This window comes from Rhinolophus sinicus, linkage group LG03 (assembly GCF_036562045.2).
Source record: "Rhinolophus sinicus isolate RSC01 linkage group LG03, ASM3656204v1, whole genome shotgun sequence".
In the NCBI taxonomy this organism is placed as follows: Eukaryota; Metazoa; Chordata; class Mammalia; order Chiroptera; family Rhinolophidae; genus Rhinolophus; species Rhinolophus sinicus.
In genome coordinates this window covers 27,597,522-27,619,724 of record NC_133753.1, presented here as the reverse complement: position 1 = coordinate 27,619,724, position 22,203 = coordinate 27,597,522, and the positions used below count along the sequence as shown (strand labels likewise).

General features: G+C 44.3%; 1 protein-coding gene across 1 annotated transcript; it reads right to left on the bottom strand.

Moving 5' to 3' along the window:
• Positions 1 to 1,828: 1,828 nt before the first annotated feature.
• On the bottom strand, positions 1,829 to 17,569 carry SLC10A1 (solute carrier family 10 member 1). Its single transcript, XM_019733652.2, has 5 exons — positions 16,916 to 17,569; positions 12,288 to 12,498; positions 5,861 to 6,039; positions 4,172 to 4,368; positions 1,829 to 2,340 (listed from the first exon to the last, which is right to left on the bottom strand). Exons 1-5 carry the CDS (start codon positions 17,269 to 17,271, stop codon positions 2,237 to 2,239), a joined length of 1,047 nt encoding a protein of 348 aa, XP_019589211.1. The 5' UTR covers positions 17,272 to 17,569; the 3' UTR covers positions 1,829 to 2,236.
• Between the last annotated feature and the right edge of the window lie 4,634 nt (positions 17,570 to 22,203).

Sequence of the window (22,203 nt, the reverse complement as noted above, 5' to 3'; positions counted from 1 at the left end):
TATTTAAAACGGTGGAAGCTAGTTTTTTTTCCTTTTTTTTCTGTGTTTGAGGGTTGTACAGATCAGCCAAGTTGCTGTCAAATGTAGAGGCAATTCTTTTCTCCTTGGGCTTCAAAATGTAACTCGATGGTAATGGTGTATGTATTTTGACATTTTACCAGTTGACTTCTGATTCTCCCCTACTCCCCTGTTTACTCAAAAAGGAAATATGAGTGGCTTACTATTTTCTTTTTTAAAAAATTTATTAGGGTAACTGGTTAGTAAAGTTATATAGGCAAGTGGCTTACTATTTTAATATTACAAATTATACACTGAGGCAATAAATAAAGACCCTTTTTTTGAACAAATGGTAAAGATGACTGGGAGTTGGTGTGAACCAACAAATTAGCTTAAATTCCAAGATCCAGGACCTGAGAATCTAGGTGTAAGCTTAAGCAGTTTTTTTTCGGGGGGGGGGGGACGCGGGGTGAATACTGGGGAACTTTCTCCAGGGCCCATCAGTTCCAAGTCCTTCAATCTAGTGGAGGGCGCAGTTCAGCTCCAAGTCCAGTTGCCGTTTTCAATCTTTAGTTGCAGGGGGCGCAGCTCACCATCCCATGCGGGAATTGAATAGGCAATCTAGTTGGTGCAACTCACTGGCCCGTGTGGGAATCCAACCGGCAACCCTGTTCAGAGCTCGGGCTCTAGCCAACTGAGCCATCCGGCTGCCGAAAGCAGTTCTAAGACCAGCCTTTGCAGGGCATTGGCAACTTTTTGTTTTCTGTGTATTTATGTAGTTCTTTCATCTATAAGGAAAGTTTGAGGGTAATGTATCTTATTTGCAATATTAAAATTTAAGTGTAGTTGGTATACAAATTACATTAGTTTCAGGTGTACAGTACAGTGATTCAACATTTATGAACCTTACCACAGTGATCACACTAAGTTTAGCAATCATCCTGTCACTACGCAGACGACAATATTATGACTGTATGTTCCCCTCCACCTTCACTGAGGGATATCAAGTCCAGCCTTCCCTTCCTCAAAAAACTAGCTAATAATTACTTTGTGTACTTAACCAAGTTTCCTAGCAGATATTAGATATTCCTAGCAGATGTCAGATACTAGAGAACAATTGGAACATATGTCAATATGGGTATAGTGTGTAACCATAAATAGTAGACCTTTTCACAAATCTGTGTCGTAAGTTTGGTACTGGGACTATGGTAGTCCGGGACATTTGCCAGACTGATGCCTTAATATTGTCTTGGGATCAGTTAGTTGTACCTCATCACATTAAATGATACGAAAAATCACAAGTAAAGAGGCATGGTCAATTGTTGGCAAGTCTTAATACTGTCTTAAATCATTAAATGCTTGTTTGCACATGACCAATAGCAAAATGTTTAAATTTCATTGGAGGAAATTTGAACTTCAAAAATTCTAATTTGAGTTTCTTTGAATTGGGAAACCACTCATTTTGGCAATTAATTTTGAATATGTGGAATTTTGAGTTAGTATAATGTGAAAACCACTGGTACCTAATGAACTGATGGGACAGATCATTAGATAAGTGAAACAATTCTGTTTAATTTTGGTTTTTGTTGCTTGGCTTTTCTTGTTCAAGTTTTCCTTCTCTATTTCTGGGATTGTATTCTCCAAAATTGTTTGGTTTCATTATGGCTGACTTTTTGAGTTTGTCTTACCAATTGCTTTTGCATTTTATCATGTCTGCTTTGTATACTTGGTGTCATGTTTGTGTTCTCACAAACTTGAATCCCAGTAGTGCTGTCAAAAGCGAAGGAATGGGATCTGAATTTTTAAGGTTAGGATTTCTGGAGTCTACTAATCCTACTGCTATCTGAACATTTATTTCGTTTTTAGTCACAAAACTTGGAACAGGATTCGGATGTTTGATTCTAGGGTAAAACGATTTTCTGACTAACGAAGAAACAGTGCCTTTTATATACCTATTGGGTAGTTTTTTTAGAGATGGAGGGGCAAAAGGCAGTTTTGGTTCCTGCTTTCATAGGGTTGTCATTTAAAAGTCTGCCCTTTTATTTTTGAAATATCCAATTCTCAGCTGGGGATATATGAGTAGGGTAGACCCTAAAGGCAAGGCTTGATCCTGATGGTGACTGCTGGAAATGTTTCAGAAAGACTCAGACACTACTGGTGTTCTTTCATCTTTCTGCTCTGTAGTTTACCACACTGGCCTTCTGGGTTGCCTTCTGAATCCAGGCCACTGTGGGGAAGACTAAGCTGTGCTAGGGAAGCACTCTTTATGGGTACCATTTCCCAGAGGTGCTGGAACAGTAGTCTCTTCAGTTGTGGCAGCTGTGTAGATCATTTTTGTTTTATCTGTAAGATTGAAAGGGTCACAGGTGAGGAAGGAGAAAGGGAAGAATTAGTACAAAGCATGTTCAACCTGGAAGATAAAAATACCAGTTTACCCCTAGAGTGTGCTTTGGTTTTCCATCTCTACCATCTCTCCCATGATTTAACTCGAAGGAATGGTAATACTAGTAACAAAAGATCTAGTAAATTAGCAGAGGATTTCCTCTTCATGACTTCATCTCCCAACTTCTTTATATGTGCAATACAGTAGAGTTTTTTTGGTTCTTTAATTTTATTGAGGAATATTGAGGAACTGTTTCTCCAGGGCCCATCAGCTCTAAGTTGTCCTTCAATCTAGTTGTGGAGGGTGCAGCTCAGCTGCAAGTCCAGTCGCCGTTTTCAATCTAGTTGCAGGGGCGCAGCCCACCATCCCATGCAGGAGTTGAACCGGCAACCTTGTTGAGAGCTTGCGCTCTAACCGACAGCCATCTGACCACCCTCCAGAAGCTCAGGGGCAGCTCGTCCTCAATATACCGTGTTCTAGCTACTGTATGTTAGATAAGACCCGGTCTTATAGTAAAATAAGACCGGGTCTTACCGGGTCTTGTATTAATTTTTGCTCCAAAAGATGCATTAGAACTGATGGTCCGGCTAGGACTTATTTTTGGGGAAACACGATACTATAAGATAAGTATTCCACCAGGGGAAGTCATATCTTTCTCCTAGGTGTGTAAACCAAACTTTGGGGTTTAGAAAAGATCTTGAAAGAGCCCTCAGTTAAGTTCGTGTAAATAAGAGTTGAAGGATTTGATGTTTAAGATATAAAATACTGATATATGTTACCAAATAAGGTTGAGTTCTCTGGTTTGGGAAAAAAAAGACATTTGGAGTTAAAGTCCACTTTGAAGAAGGGACTCAGCTTTCTTGAGATTTGATTAAATTTTGAAGAGTGAAATGATCTGAGCCTCTTAGAAAATAGGTGTTAATTGTCTAGGAAGTTACTGTATTTTGCTGTGTACCATGCACACTTTTTTTGCCCAAATTTGTGAGAGAAAAATAAGGATGAACTAATTATACATGGATAGTACTAATTCCATAGCTATATAAATGTTTTTAGTTTTTATTTATACTTATGAGTTAAAAGTAATAAATGCTAAAATTCCTTTGTAAAACAAACAAAAAACAAGTACCTAAATGTAAACATAAAAATTTGAATTAAAAAATTAAGAGTTTTATCCCTGAAAATTTGGGTCAAAAACGTGGGTGCGCATTATACACAGGAGTGCATTATACACAGCAAAATATGGTACTAATCCAGTAGTAATCAGATTAAGGTATAAGGCATATCAAACTAGATTGTTGTGATAGCTACTGTTCAATAAGCTTAAGTTTACTTTGTAACCAGAATTGGAATCTTTTTTTTTTGGAATTCAGGGTTAGTAGGCTGCATTGTTTTAATGTTTTCCGATGTACAGGTTCCAGTGGTGCTGGGGCTCTGATCTGGTTCTAGGACATGAGAACCTAGTTCTGAAATACAAACTTCCTGAACTCTAGTGAATAAGGGGCCTTTTGCACAACTCATATCTCACAACTATCTAACGACAAAGACAGTTCTGTCCTTTCTCATCTTGAGCCCTACACATGGTCTCCCCAGTTAAAGCAGCCAAAATCGCCTCAGTCCCATGAGGCAAACTCCATCTGAAACGGAATGCAGTTAATGAAGTAGCCTTGGCTCTTTGAGGTCCCTACTTGGTGCTACCTGGTTCCTAGTGACTTGGTACGAGTTATAGTCCCATGCAAAAGGCCCTTGCCAGATACTCGCTCCAATGTGGGAGCTGAGAATAAGTCTACTCACCCTTGGGAGGCTTGATTTTCTCATAGCACCGAAAGATGGCAATGAGGAGAAGCCCTTCTCCAAGCTGGCAGATCATGTAGAGGAGAGGAAAGAAGAAGAGTGGTCCGATGACTTCAGGGGGGAAGGTCACGTTGAGGATGGTAGAGCAGAGTTGGACATTCTGGCATCCGGTCTCCATGCTGACAGTGCGGCTGCACCTGTGGAGGTAACACAACCAGCCCCTTATGCCCTCACAGGAGCAGCCTCACTTGCCTGTCTCCTGTCTCCCAGGTGCTCCAGGACCCATTCAATAGTCCAAGACAGGAAGATGGGAGAGAGCCTGACTCATTCCTTAAAATCACTCACCCAGCCCTGTAGAAAAGTGGTGGCTAGTAGATTCATGTCAGGGAGTTTTTATTAGATCATTTTTTTATTAGCTTGGAAATCTACAGTTTTTCTACTTTTGTAGAACGACCAAATTAAAATTTGGAGAAATGTCCAGCTGGTGGGGGATGAAGTTAGCCAATATCACTCATTGGCTTGTTAGGTTGGGATTACGTATAGAACAGTTACAACTTCAACATGCAGTAAAAGATTGAAGTATCTGGGGACCTTGTCCTGTTCCCAAGTTTCTGGCTTGGAAACCTTTAACTCCAAAACATGATTGGGGGGGGGGGGGGAACCAAAATAGCCTCAATTCAGCCCCATTTATCTGTCTTTGGAACACATTCTCTTGGTTTTGCTTTCCATTTTATGGATTAAAGAATGGGATGTTTACACTTAGTGAATATGTTGAATACACTTAGTTTAAAAATTGAGTTGCAATTAGTGTATTAAAATAGTTGTTACTAAAACCCCTGAGAGCTGCCTCAGCACATGAGGAAGACTACTTTGATGGCACTTGATTCTGTTGGGATGCGTGTCACTGTTTCTGTGAAAATTGACTTTGAGTGGTCATTGGCAGCCTTTTGACTACTATGTCACCATGTGTTGCATCCTATAGTAATTGTTTTTTATTAGCCTGTTTCAAAAAGATTTTTAAATTGTATTTTTAAAGCACTTCAGTTTTCGGGTGGAGGAGGGGGTTGGGCTAGGCTGCCGCTAATGTATAGACTCCTGCATAAGCATTTGTCTATTACGGCTGAAAAGAGAAAAAGTTCCTGAAATGTACTGCTCTGTATAGAGAGGTGCTTGATGTTCCCTCATCAAGCTCGCAAGTCACCTGTTCCCCTAAAGGAGCAGCTGTTTGTGAATTGGATTAGACTATAAAGCTGAGGCCACAGCTCTTTCAGTTCTGAGTGCTACTTAGTGCTACTCTGCCACTTGGTGGCGTCCTTGTCAAGGCACAAAAGGAGGAAAAGAAGGAAAGGAAGAATATTATCAACACTTGTCATGACACGGAGCTACCCCGGTGCCATTAGCTACCAGGGAGTTGGGCAGGAGATGGAATCTAGGCTCTGGAGGGAGGACTTTGCCATGAGTTGTTGCTCTTTGGATGATTAGATGTGTTTGGTCTCAATTTATGTTCCTAAACCATTCACTTGCGTCCGTTTCCAATATTTCTCACAGTCCAAAGTTCCTTGTTCGGTTGATGCATTTGAACATATTGCTAAGAAAATGCCTTCCCCAGATCTCCGATCTCAGCCTTTTCCTGAGAAACCCGGACAAGAATGAGGCCCATGGGACAGTGAGACCTAAGGCAATACCTACTGTCCACTGAGGCGGAAGAGAGCAGAGAGAATGTAGCCCAGCAGAAAGCCGATGAAAGGCATCAGGGAGGAGGTGGCCCACAAGCGGAGTGTCATGACAAACATGATGCTCTTGCCCACATTGATGGCAGAGAGCGCTATGACGGCCACACTGAGCAACAGTGTGATGATCATCCCTCCCTGCGAATGAGGACAAGAAGAAAAGGCGATTAGAAGGGTGGTGGGGAAGGGGAAGAGCAGAGGGGGCGGGGAACATCGCTGGGCACTGAGCTGGAAAACATTTTTTAAAAAGTTGGTATTTGAAGTGGAAGGGAGTACAAAAGACCTTTATTTCCCGTCTTTTTTGAACTTATCAGTAGCTAGGAAACTGGAGGACAGAAACCTGATTAACACTTGTTACTAAAGACTCAGCCAAGCACAGCTTCAGCTTGACATCTCAGGAGGTGCTGGGGCTCTGAAGGAATGACTTCGTCTCCCTGCGAAGTGGAGCTTGTACATTAAACGTTTTCTTGCAAAGTCATTAACTCTGGAGCTTGTACACACAATCCTACAGTACTGCCATTGCTCCAAATATTTTGGAACTTACTACGTGTAATTTTTAGAATCTGTACTTGTCTCCAATACCTCCATTACAGGCAGGGACTTTATATATTTTAGGATGAATTTGACTTCAGGAAGTTGCCAAGAGTCATTTGAAGTGAAGCTGGTAAACAAGTTGGATTATAAAGTCAGGTAATGTGGTTTTAGATGGTAAATGGTATACAGCTGTAAAGGGAGGAGCCTACTTTCTTGAGGGACCTGCAAATTGGATGTGAAGGAAGTTCCCAAAAGGAGTTTCAGAAATATCTTGGGTGATAACGGCATCATCAGAAACAATGCAGGACCACCCTGTTGCTGTGGAAAGGCTGTGAAAGCAACATTTACTGCTTTTAATAATATTAAGTATATGTTAATATTAAGACAATATTTTTATTTTAAAAATTATTTTTTTATAGTTGCAGTTTACCATTTAAAATTTTCAATAGGTAGATTTGCAGTGAAATTAAAATGTTAAGATTTTTCAGCATGCGACATAAGCATTTTTTTGTCTGCATTTTAGAGTATAACACACTTCAAACAAAATTTATGCACAAATTTAAGGCACTCTGTCTCACCTTTTGAGTAAAGATACACACACACACACACACACACTGAACTTTTTTTGAACTTACCATCTTATTTTGTAATGATTAAATGTATTGGCTCAGTTTCCAGTTCATTCACATGTGTAGCATTTTATGTTCCTAATGTCATTTTTAAAAATTGTGGTAAAATATAATAGTTAACCATTTTAACCATGTTTTAGTGTATAATTCAGTGGCACTAATTACATTTACAATATCCTGTTAACATTTATTTATTTTTGCTCAAATTTCAGCCGTCCAGTTTTGCATTTCTGTTTTAAATCCATGTTCCAACTGATGTAGTCATACAAGACATCACATGTACCAAGTAGCGGCCTCATGCCAGGATAGGAAGGAATTTGACAGATCTCATCAATAATCCACATCCTTCAAGTTTTATTGAAAGACTTAACTGATGAGCTACTCAGTTTGCTCTTGCATTGTAGATTGATTTCTGCTTTTGGATTTCTGCCTTTTGAATTTGTCTTCTGCCTAATGACCAAGTAGTTTTGACCTCATCAAAAGAGTATAATGGATAATGTAGGGGACATTGGGCTACAGGAATTGTCCATGAATCCAAATGCCCTCTTTCTTTGTGTGGGCATTCACTCTCATTCCCTCACTCTTGTTCTCCCACTCTTGGATGTAGAGTGGTTATAAGCACAGACGTTAGTGTGACTCTGGTGTGAAAACTGGCCCAGGCAGTCTCAAGATATGTAAATTTGGGTGAGTCACTCAACCTCTCAGGTTGATAACACAGGACCTGGGCATATAAGAACCACTCACCAAATTGTAGCTCCTGTTATTACTTATAAGTACAGGAGAGGAAATTAACATCCCAATGTATTCTGTCACTTTCAGTCCTGCCAGTTGTGGAAATCTTATGTCCACAACCGCCTAATGAGACAGAGGTCATAGGTAGTTGCTTCTCCATGTTTTGTACCACCTGACTTCTCTGCCCTGTCATAGCTGATTGAAGCTGTGATGAGTGTTCATTCATGTGTAACCAATCCAGCAGCTGGACCCAGGAGATGACCTGGCTCCAAATCTTCCTACAAAGTTGGCCTACACAGGTTGGTGAATGACCCATCTAGTCAGATCCTCTCATTGTGGGAGTTTGCAGAATTACAGAGAGCAGAGCAAGTGTTAAAAGATAGGCCTTGGAGTAGCAGGAGCCACAAGTTGGCAGAAGCCATGTGACAAGGGATAATCCGGTCAGTTCATCACTAGCAGCACGTATAGGAAAAGCAAACAGATTGGTTGAGCCAATGTAACAGGGGACACTTATTAAAGAGTGTGATGACTTACGGTAAAAGTGGCTCCTGGGCCATGGCATGCTCAGGTTCATCAAGCTGACCACATAGCCTTGAAAAAGCCCTTGCATATGTCAAGTGTTAACTTGAATTGCCCTTCCAAGGCGGTGTCCCTGAAATCATCTCTCGGCACATCTAAATATAACCTCCCACTAGGGGGCGCAACGGGTTGAGCAGAGTTTGAGCAGATAACCTGCCAGACCCAGTTTTCAGAAATTGGATAATTTTGATTGGAAAGTCTCTAGGAAGGTTAAGTGTGCAAAGAGGTTGGGAGGATTGTTGGCTCATTTTTCAGTTTATAACTTACTATATTTTATGGCACAGGCAGATGAAGGATGACCATGGCCCTCAAAGCCATGAACGCAAGGAAACCTCAGCTTTTGCATTGGGACCTCACATTTGTCTCTGCATTCCCACAAAAGTGGTTCCTGTTTGGGAGTATTTGAGAAATAGAGCTATTGGCCTCCGGTTGTTAAACCTTGGAGGTTTAGCTGTGGTAAATTGGGTCCAGTGTACACCTGTGTTTTGTGGTTCTGTTACCAGTCCCTGTCTTTCCAGCCCAGGTGTATCTTAGCCCTTTTAATGTTTTCTGGGGTCAGTTTGACTCCATTTTTGCTGTGGAATTGAGCAATGGATATGCAGCACAACCGGACAGGAGGGTGATTGATAATCCTGGCTCTGCCAAGTAACTTTCCCAGGCCTCAGTTATTCTACCTATAAAATAGGAATAAGGCAGGAGACTGCACTTCATCTTGAAGGCCTTTCCAACTCTAAGACCTGAGGTTCTTTTTGTGTCCTCAGAACACTTTAAAATTATTCCGAGGTAAAAAGGAGGCATATATTATATCAATTGCACTTGGGTTTCTAGTTTTTGGTTTGGTAATCTATAAAATGGGGGAGGGCAGAGTTCCATTAAGTCATATCAGGGGTCACTTTACATTTTTACATTCTGTGATTTTTTTCTTTATTCTTATACCCCCACAAACTATTTGAATAAATGAAATGATGAACACAACATGTTTCTGTTGTGTTCTTTTCTCCCCCCTGCTAACATGTGGGAGACAGAACTTGCCCTTTTTTCTCAGGTGTTGGCTGTGGGGGCACTGTGCTAGGTGCTGGGGTTCAGTGTTAAGACACAGCCATAGGATCTTGCTTCTTGAGGAACTCGAGGTTACGAGGGCATAAAAACATACAGGTACAGTGGTACCTCGGTTTTTTAACGTAATCCCTTCCGGGATGACCGTTCGAGTTCTGAAACGTTCAAAAATAGCCGACAGCTAGGCCTCAGGATCTTGCACTCAGTGGAAGCCACATGACATGTTCGACTTCCGAAGCGTGTTAAAAAACCGAAGCATTTACTTCTAGCGTTCGTAAACTGAAATGTTCGTCAACAGAGACGTTCGAAAACAGAGATGTATTTATAATGCAGTATGATAAATGCTGCAACAGGCCAGTGTTGGGTGCTATGCATGTAAATACCAGCATCCTAATCCCACCCAGGTTTGTGGGTTGAGGAAAGCTTCCTGGAGGAGGTGCTGTTTGTGTTGAAATGTGAAGGGTGAATAGGCGTGAGCCCAGTGAGTGAGGTGGGACTTGGCGAGGGGAGAGTGTTCCAGGTGGAGGGAATGGCATGCAAAAAAGAGAGCTGAGACTGGAGAGGTCAGTTGAGACCAAAGGCCTGAGGAACCACATTAAGGAGTTTATATCCTGGAGGAGAGTAAAGAACCAGTGAGGGGCTGTAAGCAGGGGAGTGACAGGACAACAATTTGTACTTTCCACCTTCAGGGTAAAACTCGGTCAGGGAGCCAGGTTAGAAGGCTCAGTTGTCTAGTGAGAGAGGATAGTGGCCGGAATGAAGACAGTGGACGCAGGATGGATTCAAGCAGAAGCAGGTAGAGTTGACAATCACCGATGAGTGTGAGTGGGGAGGGAGAAGGGGCATTGAGAATCACTTCCGGTTTCTGGCTCAGGCAGTTGGGCCCATTGAATGCCATTCATCGAGATAATCGGGGGAGAAGAGGAGCAGATTTGGGGAGGAAATGATTTTAATGAAAGACAGTGTGTTTTAAATGCCTGAGGGATATTCATGTAGAAAGATTTCTCAGTTAATAAATGGATTCTGGAGTCAGGAGAGTTGAGGGCTGACGATGCAGTTCTGGAAATCATCTCAACTTGTAGATGTTTGTTGAGATGGATGAGATCTCATGGTAAGGAGATCCTGGGCTTAGGGAAGCCTGGCAAGAAAAGCAGAAGCTTGAGCTGAATGCAGAGAAGTAACGTTTACCAGAAGAACTCACAAGGGAGTCTGAAAAGAAGTGCCAGAGATGTTGTAGGAAAATGGGAGTGCTCGAGCCACTAAAGTTGAGGGGGAAGGCTTCTGAGGAGGCCGTACCTTTTGGTATGGAAAGTCAACCATACTGAAAGCTGCCAAAAGGTCAAGGAAGAATTGAGTTTTGGTGAAGAAAGTGGAGTAAGTGGTCATTAAGATGCTGAGTGGATGGAGCCCAAGGAGGATAGAAGAGCAGGATTCATTGTTGGGGGCCTGGTCACTTGTGAGAGCAGCCCCAGTAGCCGTGTGTGGAAGTGGAAAGTGTGGGGAAGGTTGTCTCCCAAAGCCTGGCTTGGAAGCAGGGAGGAAAGAGAGGTGTTGGCTGGGATGGGAGGTGAGGGATTGCTTTGTTTTTAAAGATAGGAGAGCTGTGACCTGTATCATGCTGATTGTGAAGAATTAATATAGAGAAGTTCTAGAAATGAGAATGAGATGGGGAAGGTTGCAAAGGTAGGGAACATGATCAAAAGGAGATCTCTGAGAAGCAAGGATGGAGAGGATGGAAGATGCCATCGAGAACAGAGTGGGGGATCAGCCACGGCAGGAGGAGGAATGATGTCCATGTCTTCCAACAGATGGGAAGGGGAGCTGTGGCCACGCTCTTAGGACTGTACCAGGACAGGGCGAAAACTACTGTTGACAATGGTAGTGTGAAAATAAACGACCCTGAAAACCCAGCTTCTTGGTCTTAGGGGCCAAGCTGCTGCCAAGCTTCAGTTTGCAAGTATAACAGCATGCTGTGTAGACTGGGCCAAGGGCGTGGATCCAGGGCAGGATGGAAACAGGACCTCAGAATGTCAGGAGGCAGAGTCCTTCCTGAGCAGTAATGTATAGTGAGCCAGAGTGGAGATTGACAGGGACGGAGCGCTAAGGTCACAAAAGCTGGCAGCGGGACCATGGTTGCACTCCAAGAGTCCGTGATCCTTCCAAGGGCAAGACAGTGGCATGATGCCCTGTCTGTGACCACAGCGCTCCCCTAACTGCTCTGGGGTCCTACTCACTCCATGCTCCTCCCATCCCATTCCTGAAATGCTGGGAGTGGACACACCACGTCTTCCCATTGGGCTTATTGTCTAGTCAGCCACGTTTGCCCTTGGTCCTCCCCTGAACTCCTCCATTCAGACTTCTCCCCAGGCTTACCCCAATCCTATCCTTTCTTCATGGTCTGGCTCAAGACCGTCTCCTCCAGGAAGCCTTCCTTGACCACCTGGCCCTCACTAGACTCACCCCCTTGCATTCTGCCAATGCTTGATTGTATAGTGTGTTGAGTCTTGTTTCTCATGTGTTAACTTCACTTTCTGCAAATAAACTCTTTGTGGACAGTGAATCCTCAGAGAGTGTAGCACAAAACTTAGCATCTAGTTGGTGCATAATAAAAGTTTAATTTTATTATTAAAATAATGTTTATATCTTATAATGGTGTTTTACTTTTTTCCTCCTGACTTTTCAAAAGTATTCTTAGGTACATTACAATCCCATGAAGTAGGTACTCCAATAGTAGACTTTTTTTTGTTGTTAATAAGGAAAAAAAACCAACACAAAAAAGCTCAAATGACTTGCCTCAAGCCACACACTGAGATGAAAGCGGTCTTCTTTCCCCCTGCCCAGACCCCGGGTTCTTACCTTGATGACATAGCGCACATATTGTGGTCGTTTGGCATTGAGGAAGATCCCTATGGTGCAAGGAATGAGAATCAGGACCAGTGACAGCACAATGCCTCCATAGGGTACCTTCTGCTTCAGGTCCCCATCATAGATCCCCCTGCTGTAAATGTACAGGAGGAGGGGCATCATGCCCAGGGCAAAGAAGGTGGAGCAGGTGGTCATCACGATGCTGGGTGGGAGACATGGGAAGAGCGCAGAGAGAAAGCCCGTTAATAGAGACTATTTCGCTGAGCGCCGGCTGTGTGCCTGGCAACTCACATACATTGCTCCATTTCCTTTCCCAGTAGCCTCAGGAGGTGAGCATACTGTCTCCCTTTGGTGGATGTAGAAGCTGGGGACTAGAAGAGTTGTGACTTGCTCAGGATCACGTAGGGAGTAATGGCTGAAGCAGGATTTGTACCCAGGTCTGTCTAGCTGCTTCAATCCCTGTGTGATTCCCTGTGGAAGGAACCATTCTGATCGCCTTTGTAAAAGAACTTTTTTTGTTCTGAGCATTTGCCATAAGCACCGCCCATTCGGAAGAAAGCTAACTGTGTGAGCCCACCATTCTGACTATATCCCATTGGATCACAGAATAGCGCCCGACCTTAGAGTGTCTGCCTTAGAGCCTAGGCGACGGCTGGACTTGGCTGTGTCCGCCTGAGGTAACAAGGATTAACTACATGAAGAGCACTTTCTCTCTTGGGGAGTTTGAATGTGAGACACAGTGACAGAATGCTGAGTCTTTGAGAGTGGGCAGCATGAGAGGGATGGTCAGACAGAAGCCAAAAACATGCAAGTAAAAGAGATAAACAGAGGCCATGATCAGAAAGACTATAAAAAATAGCAGCAAAGCAGTAGAAACAGGATAATTGAAGGATCATAACGGTGGTGCAAGAGAGAAGGCAGCAAGTTACCCATTGTTACTAAGTGACCGGATTACCTGGTCATCACACCTGCTTTGTATCTTGATTACTATTCTCGTCCCCAACACCGATATTCTCATGTTTTTTACTTTCTGGTTTGTACTTACATTAGTTACGATAAGTTCAGAATGGATCAATACAAGTAACTTATAGAGCCGTTCAAACGCACGAGGTAGCTGTTTTATTTATATGTCCATATTTCAAAAAAGCAGATTGTGAGATGATATTGGCAGCATGATAGCATTGATAACAAAATTTAAAAACATGCAAATAGAACAGTATGTGTTGTTTATGGATAGGTACATAAATAGTATAAATAGTAGAAATGATACTATAACAGTGCTAAATTCTGGGAGATGCTCCCTGTGGGGCGGGTAGAGGGGGATGAGATCGGCGTGGGGCCCGTGGAGACTGCAGTGTTAGCTATTGATCTTTTCTGAGGAGAAAGGCCACACACAACGGGTGTGCTTGTTTTGATGTCCTTGGGCAGAGGAGTCATGCTTACTTTGGCTTGGCATGTCAGGAGTTCTGGAATTTGCTCTAGGACTTGGTGTGCTTTGTGCACAGGGGGGTGTGGGAGCCAGGTTGCTAGACCTTCAGGTAATTCCTCCACATGTGTAAATGCTGGACACTGGTCAGGGACGCACGCCCACCTCCTAACGTGCTGGTATCTGTGACTGTCACGATCCTCAGTGTACGCTGAAGGACAGGGATGGGAGGTGACTGGTCCAGATGCTAGTTCCAAGACTGAAACCTGCGTCATACATAGTGACACTATGGACCCGGATACCTCTCAGGGGCTCAGGAGAAAAGGAACACATTTGGTTTTTTTATTTTTCCTCCCTGCTTACGTTCTCAGAGCACTGCACAGACCCTACTTCTGGATATCCATACACTGTGTTTGCTGGATGGGCTGTGAGACACTGTCAATAGAGGCACTGGAGGCAGTAGCTGAGGGAACTGAGGGGACCCGGCAGAATCTCTGTGGTGAAGCGGAAACTTCTGGGAACCCAAATGGCTTCCGTCTCATCCTGGTTAGACCTCCTATGTATGTCATGGTGGGGAGGCCTTTGGGAAGCCTTGGGTTGTGTCCATGTCTGTTGTCCCCACAGCCATTGGCTCTGGTCTCTGCTGTGGGCTGGGTCAGGAGGAGCAGATGAACTGAAAGGTTGTCTTAGGGGCCCAGTTCCCTCTGGCACTCTCTGTCCCTGATAAGCCAAGCTTGCTTCTTTGAGGACATTGTCTCTTGCCTGAAGGTCACTGCATTTTTTGGAGCTTGTCTAAGTGGCATCCTTGAGGAAGGAGCCTGGCTGGCATGAGAGGCCCACCTGGTGGTCCAGCCTCCCAGAATGTTCCTGCCTGCCTGTGATGGCAGGTGGCCCCAGACTCACTCCAGCTGTGAGGCAGAGTCACTGGGAAGAGAGAGCCCAGGATTGGCTCTAGACACCATTTTCTCATCAATTCTGGGAAACCTCTGGCAAGTCTCTGGATTTCAGCTTTCTCATGTCTAGAGTGGAATTGGGGTTTGAAGATTCCTCCCTACTCTAAATGGGAAATAGGATAGTGTTGTGCTTAAAGAGAAGTCTCAAACTGGCAGCCTTTGTGTGACATCTGGCCCTCTGATATGTATGGTTTGGCTTGCGTAGTGTTTTTAAAAATTTTGCATGAGTTACCAATATTTAAAAATTTGGAGATTTCACATAAAAAGGGAGTTTCTACCTTCTCTTGAAAAGTGGGAAGCTGTGGCAGTGGTGGCTTCCCGCTCCCAGGGGACACCCATGGTGGCAATGCATGGCATCTGCCCTGTTTAGGGAGGCCCGTGCCTCTGAAGCTGGCAATCAGCCTTCAGCCATTTTGTTCATTTATGTGTGTGCCTGGCCCTGAAGGTATTTGAGTAAAAGCACAGGCTTTGGAGCCCTCCAGGCTCAGTTTCCTGATCTTCAAATGGTGCTCTTACAGGGCACCTCCTCACAGGAAGCTATATGAGGAGCTCATGTAACGTGCTTGGCACAGAGCCTGGCTGTTTCCTCTTGTCAGTATCATTGTCGCAATTATAATACACTTGACAAGCTGTCCTAATGGAACTCAAATTGGAATAGGAAGTCTGGCAACACGTGATGGGCGATGATGAGATTCACGCTCTGCCCGTGCGGTCTGAGGCATGGCGGAATGTTCATGGGTGGTTCGTCTGTGGGAAGGGGCTTTATGGTGGAAGGTGGACATTTAGCAGAACATTATCTCTTGTGGGGTTTAGATAGAAGCAACAGCCCCCAGGTGCCCAGACAAGGAGGCTGAGCAGGAGAACATGTTGGGGGGTCACATTCCCGAGTCACTGGAGGCCTGCTGGGGATGGGCCTTGAGCCTCGGAAATGCAGGTATGACTGAAGAGGTCTCATTAGCACCCACCGGGTACAGCGGCTGAGACATCTGGTCACTCACACTTAAAAACTCCCACATTGCCCTTTACGTGGTCCCACTCTGTTCTGCTGCTTCTGCAGACCCACAAAGCCCTCAGAGCACCCCTTCCCTGACACCTGACTTCCTGCATCCCTTCTGAACCAGAATTAAGATATAGCCCAGGTTTCTCAGGACACAGAGGCCATGACGAGCCTTGGCCAGAGGCCAGATCAAAACTGAGGGCTTGCTTTGCAGCAAGAGGGATTTTGATTAGACAGAGGGAAGAACTTCCTCACAGTGAGGTGGTTGGACATTGAATATGTTCCCGTGGGAGACTATACAAGCCAACCTCCTCTGTGTCCCTCTCTTCCCATCAACGACCTCAGTGAGGGCTGAATCTGGTGGCGAGTCCAGAGCAGTTCAAATGGCAGGTCCAGGTAAACCCCAACTATCGCTTTCGGTTTTTCATTTAAAAATCGACCCTAACCTCACTTGGCATCACCGGGAGGGGAGTCCTTTCTTGGCTCATTTCCTCAGTAAAGTTTGACAATGAGTGGGGTGCTGACAGACACACAGGTGGACTGTCTGAATCCACAGCCCTACCTGGAATAGAAAAGCATCTCCACTGAGGCCCGAGACAAGGCTTAGATAAAGGCAGGAGCTTCTGCAGGTGAGTTTCCTCAGTCAGCATAGGGAGTGCTGCTGACTCCCCCACCCCCCAAACACCCCAGTTTGGCTGAGGTTAGGCCCAGAATAATCTGGCTGGTGCTGGGAAACTCTTGGATCTACCTGGTTGTGTCTTTGCATGGAAGTGTTCCTGCGTCTTATGGGAGGGTGTGCGGGAAGCTAAGAGGAGACATTCCATCTGCCTGGATAGGAGCTTGGAAGTTCTTGCTTGCTTTGCAGGGATTGGGGCCCCCTTGATCTCCATGGAGATGTCTGGAACGTGGCCTCAAAGCAGACAACTTGCCTACCGTTGCAGGCAGGTGACGTTCCCCACAGGCCCCTTTGGTTTAAATCAGTACTCCTTCAAGACGATTGTTATGTCCCACTTGAGATTCTGGGAGTAGGGAGGTCTCCAGGATGCCCGGACCCCCTTTGGCTTGCTGCTTAACCCAAGACATACCCCCGCTCCTGCCCCCAGCCCAGCATAAGCTTTGACAAAAAATGCCTGCCACCCCCTGCCCTAGTATCCACCCAGCCCCCACTCACTCCTCCTGGCTTTAGCCCAGCTCTTCCCCTTGATTGTGACATCTCCAATATGGCCCTCATTCCCAGGCCTACCTGAGGTTCATGTCCCCCTTCATGGCCAGACTGAAGACGTTGGACAGGTTTCCTCCAGGCGAACAGCCGCAGATCAGGATGGCCAGTGCCTCAATGTTGTTCAACCGGAAGATCTTACCCACCAGAAAGGCGGTGAGGGGCATTATGCCGTACTGCGCCACCAGGGCAATGGCCAGCCCCTTGGGCTTCCAGAAGTGAGCCTTGATCTTGCTGAACTCCATGGTGCAGCCCAGCGAGAGCATCATGATGAGCAGCATGGACACCAGGATGACGCTCAGTGCCAGATCGGTGGGGCGCTTGCCAAAGTTGGGTGGCAGGGTGAAGTTGAGCGGGGCTGACCCATTGTGGGCTTCCATTCTCCCGTGCGGCAGCAGAAGGCCGAGAGACCTGCACAGCCTGGCTGGCCTGCTGACTGCCTCCCCTGCTCAGTCCTTGTAGGGCACCTTCTTCGATCACCTTCCAGGGCAGAGTTTCAGGACAAAGGGAGCTGGAGCAGGTCTGATATGTCCTACTCTGGCAGGTGGTCAAGACCAGAATGCAAATAGAAGGATGATGCAACTGGCTGTGGCCCCAAACAGGAGAGCGCCCAGAGCTTCGTCTGCCCGGCCTGCTCTATCTCTTCTGGGTGCCACTCACACTCCTTTCCCACTTAGCTGCTTCTGGGACAAGAGAACTTATTTGTTTCCTTTGCCCCACACTGAGCCCTCCCACGGACGTTCTGTTCCTGAGGCCCCGTCCACGGCCTGCAGCAGTCCAGGTCCAGCCCTTCTCATACTCTGCTCAGTATTTGATGCCTCACGAGGTGCTCTCGCCACGCCCAGCAGGTCACTTCCATCTTCCTCCAAACCCTTGGGAGTGAAAAGAGTGTTACTTTTCCTTCTGGAATATAGGTATATCCCGAGGGGTTGTGGTGATATAGGAGATTTTTTCTGTGTGAGTGAGTGAGTGCCGGGATTGTGTCTCGTGAAACCGAAGAATGGAAGCGTGGACCAAGGAGAGGCAAGGAGTTGTAAAAGAGGGTAGTTTATTAAAAAGCAAAGAAATGCGGCTCCTGAGCGGGAGGAGGCTCCCGAATGGGATGCCCCCTGACTGACGCAAAAGTTCTTACTTTTATACCTTCCCTGGCCTGGGGGGAAGAGGGCTGGTGCCTTTTAATGGAATTCATCTATCAGATTTGTTCTGTTTGCCCATCCTGAAGGGCTTAGCAAAATAACCCATTCCTATGTATCAGATTTGTTCCATTTGTCCCACAAAAGGAATTTTATGAGATAATTTATTAACCTCAAAGCACTGTTACATTTTGTCCTGGAGTGAAGGAGTTACTCCAGAACTTGGAGTTTCAGGATATGGCTGCCTTTTGTTTATTCCACCAGGGACCTTCCTTTCTGCCTAACAACATGCTGACTAACCTGTCTCAGTGGGACAATGTAGGTGCCTTTAGGAGGAGATGTGTCCATGACTCTTTTCCTGGGAGATGAGAGGTGCCTGTGTCCTTCTCTCCTGTGCTGAGGAAACCTTTCTTCTATCCCCAATCCAAGATGGTGTAGGTCTCGTGAGAATACACTCACCTCCGGAGGGAAAAGCCTGTGGGGATGGCCGAGGGGCTCTCGGGAAGCTTGGGGTCCCCAAAGGACAGCTCTGAGGGCACTTTGGCTGGGAAGGTTTGTTTGTGTCCATTCTTCCTTGAGAGCTGCCTGGGGACCCCCCCTCCCCCGAGTTTGGGAAACTTGCTGAGCAGGAAGCAGGGATGCACAGGCTTTTCTTTCCAATTTCCTGCTATACTTTTTCCCCAGCTGTACTTTTGTTCTATGCCTGGGTGTCTGAGGCTGGGAGCTGGGCTTTGGGCAAACAGCATGAGAGAGAGACAGGCAAAGATAAGCACGCCTGGGGCAATTGTGCAGTGTGTGCATATCCTGTGAGCCTCCCTCCGCCCATCCCAGCAGCAGGGTAGTACCTTCAGAGGTGGGAGACAGGGAGCAGTCTTCCGAAACACACTTGCCTCCTGGTTGGGTTGGAATGCACCAGGCCTGGAGGGGGTCTCATAGTTTCATATTTGCTGAAACAGGAGATAAGGCTTTTTGTGTGGGACTCCAGAGGGCAGGACAGGGACCAGGGTGTGAAGCACTCTGGGGTGGGGGTGGGGATGGATTTTGGCTTGCTATGAGGAACCACCTAGAGATGAATACTCTACAGCAATGGCCCCATGGGCCTCTGGAATCCTGCGTAAATAAGGGTTTGGTGACAGGAATCTCCACAAAGGGCCACACAAAGAATCCGGTGGATGAGCAGTAGTCACAGGAAGCAGCCTGTGTCTGGCTAATGGAAGGCTGGAAATCTGGAAGGCTACTCTGGCCTCCTCTGTGGGAGCCTCTTGGATGCAAACTAGCCCATTCGATAATGAGTAATACACAGCATCAAATTAAATCCACTATAAAGTTAAAGAGGAAAGGAATAGCAAAAGCTTCCAACAACTGAAGAATACTCACCAGGAAAACATTGCCACAGAACAGATGAAAACTGTCCAAACATGCCATTGAATTTGAAAAAGTGAATGCAACTGCTTCTATGAAAGAGGACCACAAAACAGAAATACAAGAACAAAAATAAAAATTTTTAAAACAAATCACCATTTTGGAACCCCTAACGTAATAGCTCATTTAGGTAAGTATCATCAGTAGATGGTAAATCTTTGGGTAAAAAGTAATTGGGGAATGGGACATTCATGTGGTGATAAAGTATCACCATTCACCATATAGATTAATTAGTAATTATAGAGGTAAGATAGGTACATTTACATTGGCAAAACCTGAAAGTTATCCACCTGAACCAAGTGATCAAACTTGGAATTATTAATAGTGAGATACCTGAAATCATGTGTGTCCTGAAGGAGTGCAACATGAAACACACAATATAATTATAGTAAAACATGTTTACTTTGAAACTCATCAAGCCTTTTGGCCTAATTGGCAGTTTATTGGAAATACAAGAGTTAGTAAAACAAATGGAATATAGAGAACTAACCAGACAAATATAGAATATGGGACATTTTATAAAATAACTGGCACATACTCTTAAACAAGTAAATGTCATAACAAAAGTTGGGGGTCTGTTCTACATTAAAAGAATAAACAAACATAACCAAATGAAATAAATGTATGAGTGGATATTGGATTGAAAAGATAATTAAAAACATTTAAAAAAATGTTTGTAGTTGGGGAAACTTGAATAAGGAGTATATATATTCGATGATATTGTGGAATTAATTAAATTGGTATTGTGGTTATATAGGATAATGTTCTCATTTTAGGAGATGCGAGCTGATGTCTTAATGGATGAAGTGTCATGAAATCTGCAATGTATTTTAAAATGGTTTGGAAAACTGTGTGTATTGTGTATGTGCATAGAGAAAGCAAAAGCAGATATGGTGCAATGATAACAATTGGTGAAACCATGTGTAGAATACATGGATACTCATTGTATTGTTCTTCCAATATGTTGGTCAGTTTGCAATTTTTCAAAATAAACAGTTGAAGAGAAAAAGAACACAGGAAGGCCAGCCCAGTGACTCAGGTGGTTGGAACGCTGAGCTCCTAACGCCGAGGTCGCCGGTTCGATTCCCACATGGGCCAGTGATCTGCGTCCTCCACAGCTAAGATTGTGAACAACGGCTCTCCCTGGAGCTGGGCTGCTGTGAGGAGCCGGAGGTTGGCATGAGCTGCTGTGTGCTGCTGTGGGCTACCGTATGCTGCCATGAGTGGCCAGTGGCCAGTGTGAGTGGCTGGCAGCCGGCGAGAGCTGCTGTAAGCTGCTGTGAGCAGCCAGCTGGCAGCCAGCGACTGACTGCCTCAGCCCGGGGGTGGGGGGATGGGGAGGGAGCGCAACACTTATAATACCAGCCTGGGCCAGGGAGATGTGTTCTACACAACTAGACTGAGAAACAACGGCTTGAACTGGGGGGGAGGAGGGTAGAAGTGGAAAAAGGCGGGGGGGGTGGGGAAGAACACAGGAAAGAGATGGTGAGCTAACAGGAGAACTCAGGAAAAACAAAGTATCAGACAGCTAATGGTGAAATGGAAGGAATACAAATAATAGACAATTAAGAAAACCCTAGTAAGGGACATGGAAGAGAAAAGTGAGAAAGGCAAACAAAATAGAATGGCAACAAAGAGTTAAAAAAAGGGTAGTGATAAAATGATAGATACAGAATGTAGGGAAATAAGATTCAATATACATAATTAGAGTCTCTGTAGAAGAAGAGCAAAACAATAGAACAGATTAAATATGAATATGATTTTCCGAAATAAAGACTTTATACCATGTATCAGAAAAAAGTTGAACCAGAAGAGTCAACCTACAGATACATCTTACTAAATTTCTTAGATTTCAAAGATGATCAATCAAGCAAAATGATCAAGTCACTTATAGGGGAGGAAAAAATCAGGCTGGCCTCAGAATTCTCTACAACAACCTTCAATGCCAGATGACGGTGCAGCAATCCTTAAAAGATGTTCCAGGAAAACAAAAGTGTTATCCAAGGATTTTATTTAAAAAAAAATGTTATCCAAAGATTTTATATCTAGCTAAATTACGATTCAACTATAAAGACTACAGATAGTCTTGAACATGAAAGAATTCAGAGAATGTTAATTCTATGAACCTTTCTTGAGGAAACTACCAGTGGATGAATGTCAGTCAACTAAGAGATAATTAAAAAAAACTTATGGAAAAAATATTGGCAGCAAGGTTTGTATACAATTACTGTGGACTAAAGCTAAAATAATTCTACACGTTAGAGTGATTGAGAAGAATGTAAAAATGATGTGTCCTGACAATATATAAACAATGAACAAATATTGGTAGAGGGAGGGGGAAAGTAGATGAGAGGTAAAGTTTACTAATTGCTACATCTGTAATAACGGGGGGTCAAAAAACATTCCTCAATGCTGACAAACCAAGTCATACAATAAGCACTTTTAAAATACAAAGATTAACTCTGAGAAAGATATTATTGACTAAAGTCGGGTAGAAGAGGAGAGAAAGGGAAGAAGAGGAAATGTGATTACTTTTTTATTGTTCATAGTAAGGAACTAATAGACATTTGTTAGATAATAGAAAACTGGAGGTGTTATTTAAATTTTTTGTTATAAAAGTAACAACTACAGCAAAAATAAAAACCTTTTTAAATTTGAGAAGAATTATAGCAACAAAGACTACATAGTGAAAGCTTTATGAAAATGATAAAAACAGAAAGTATAATATTAATATAATAGAACTAAGGCTAATATATG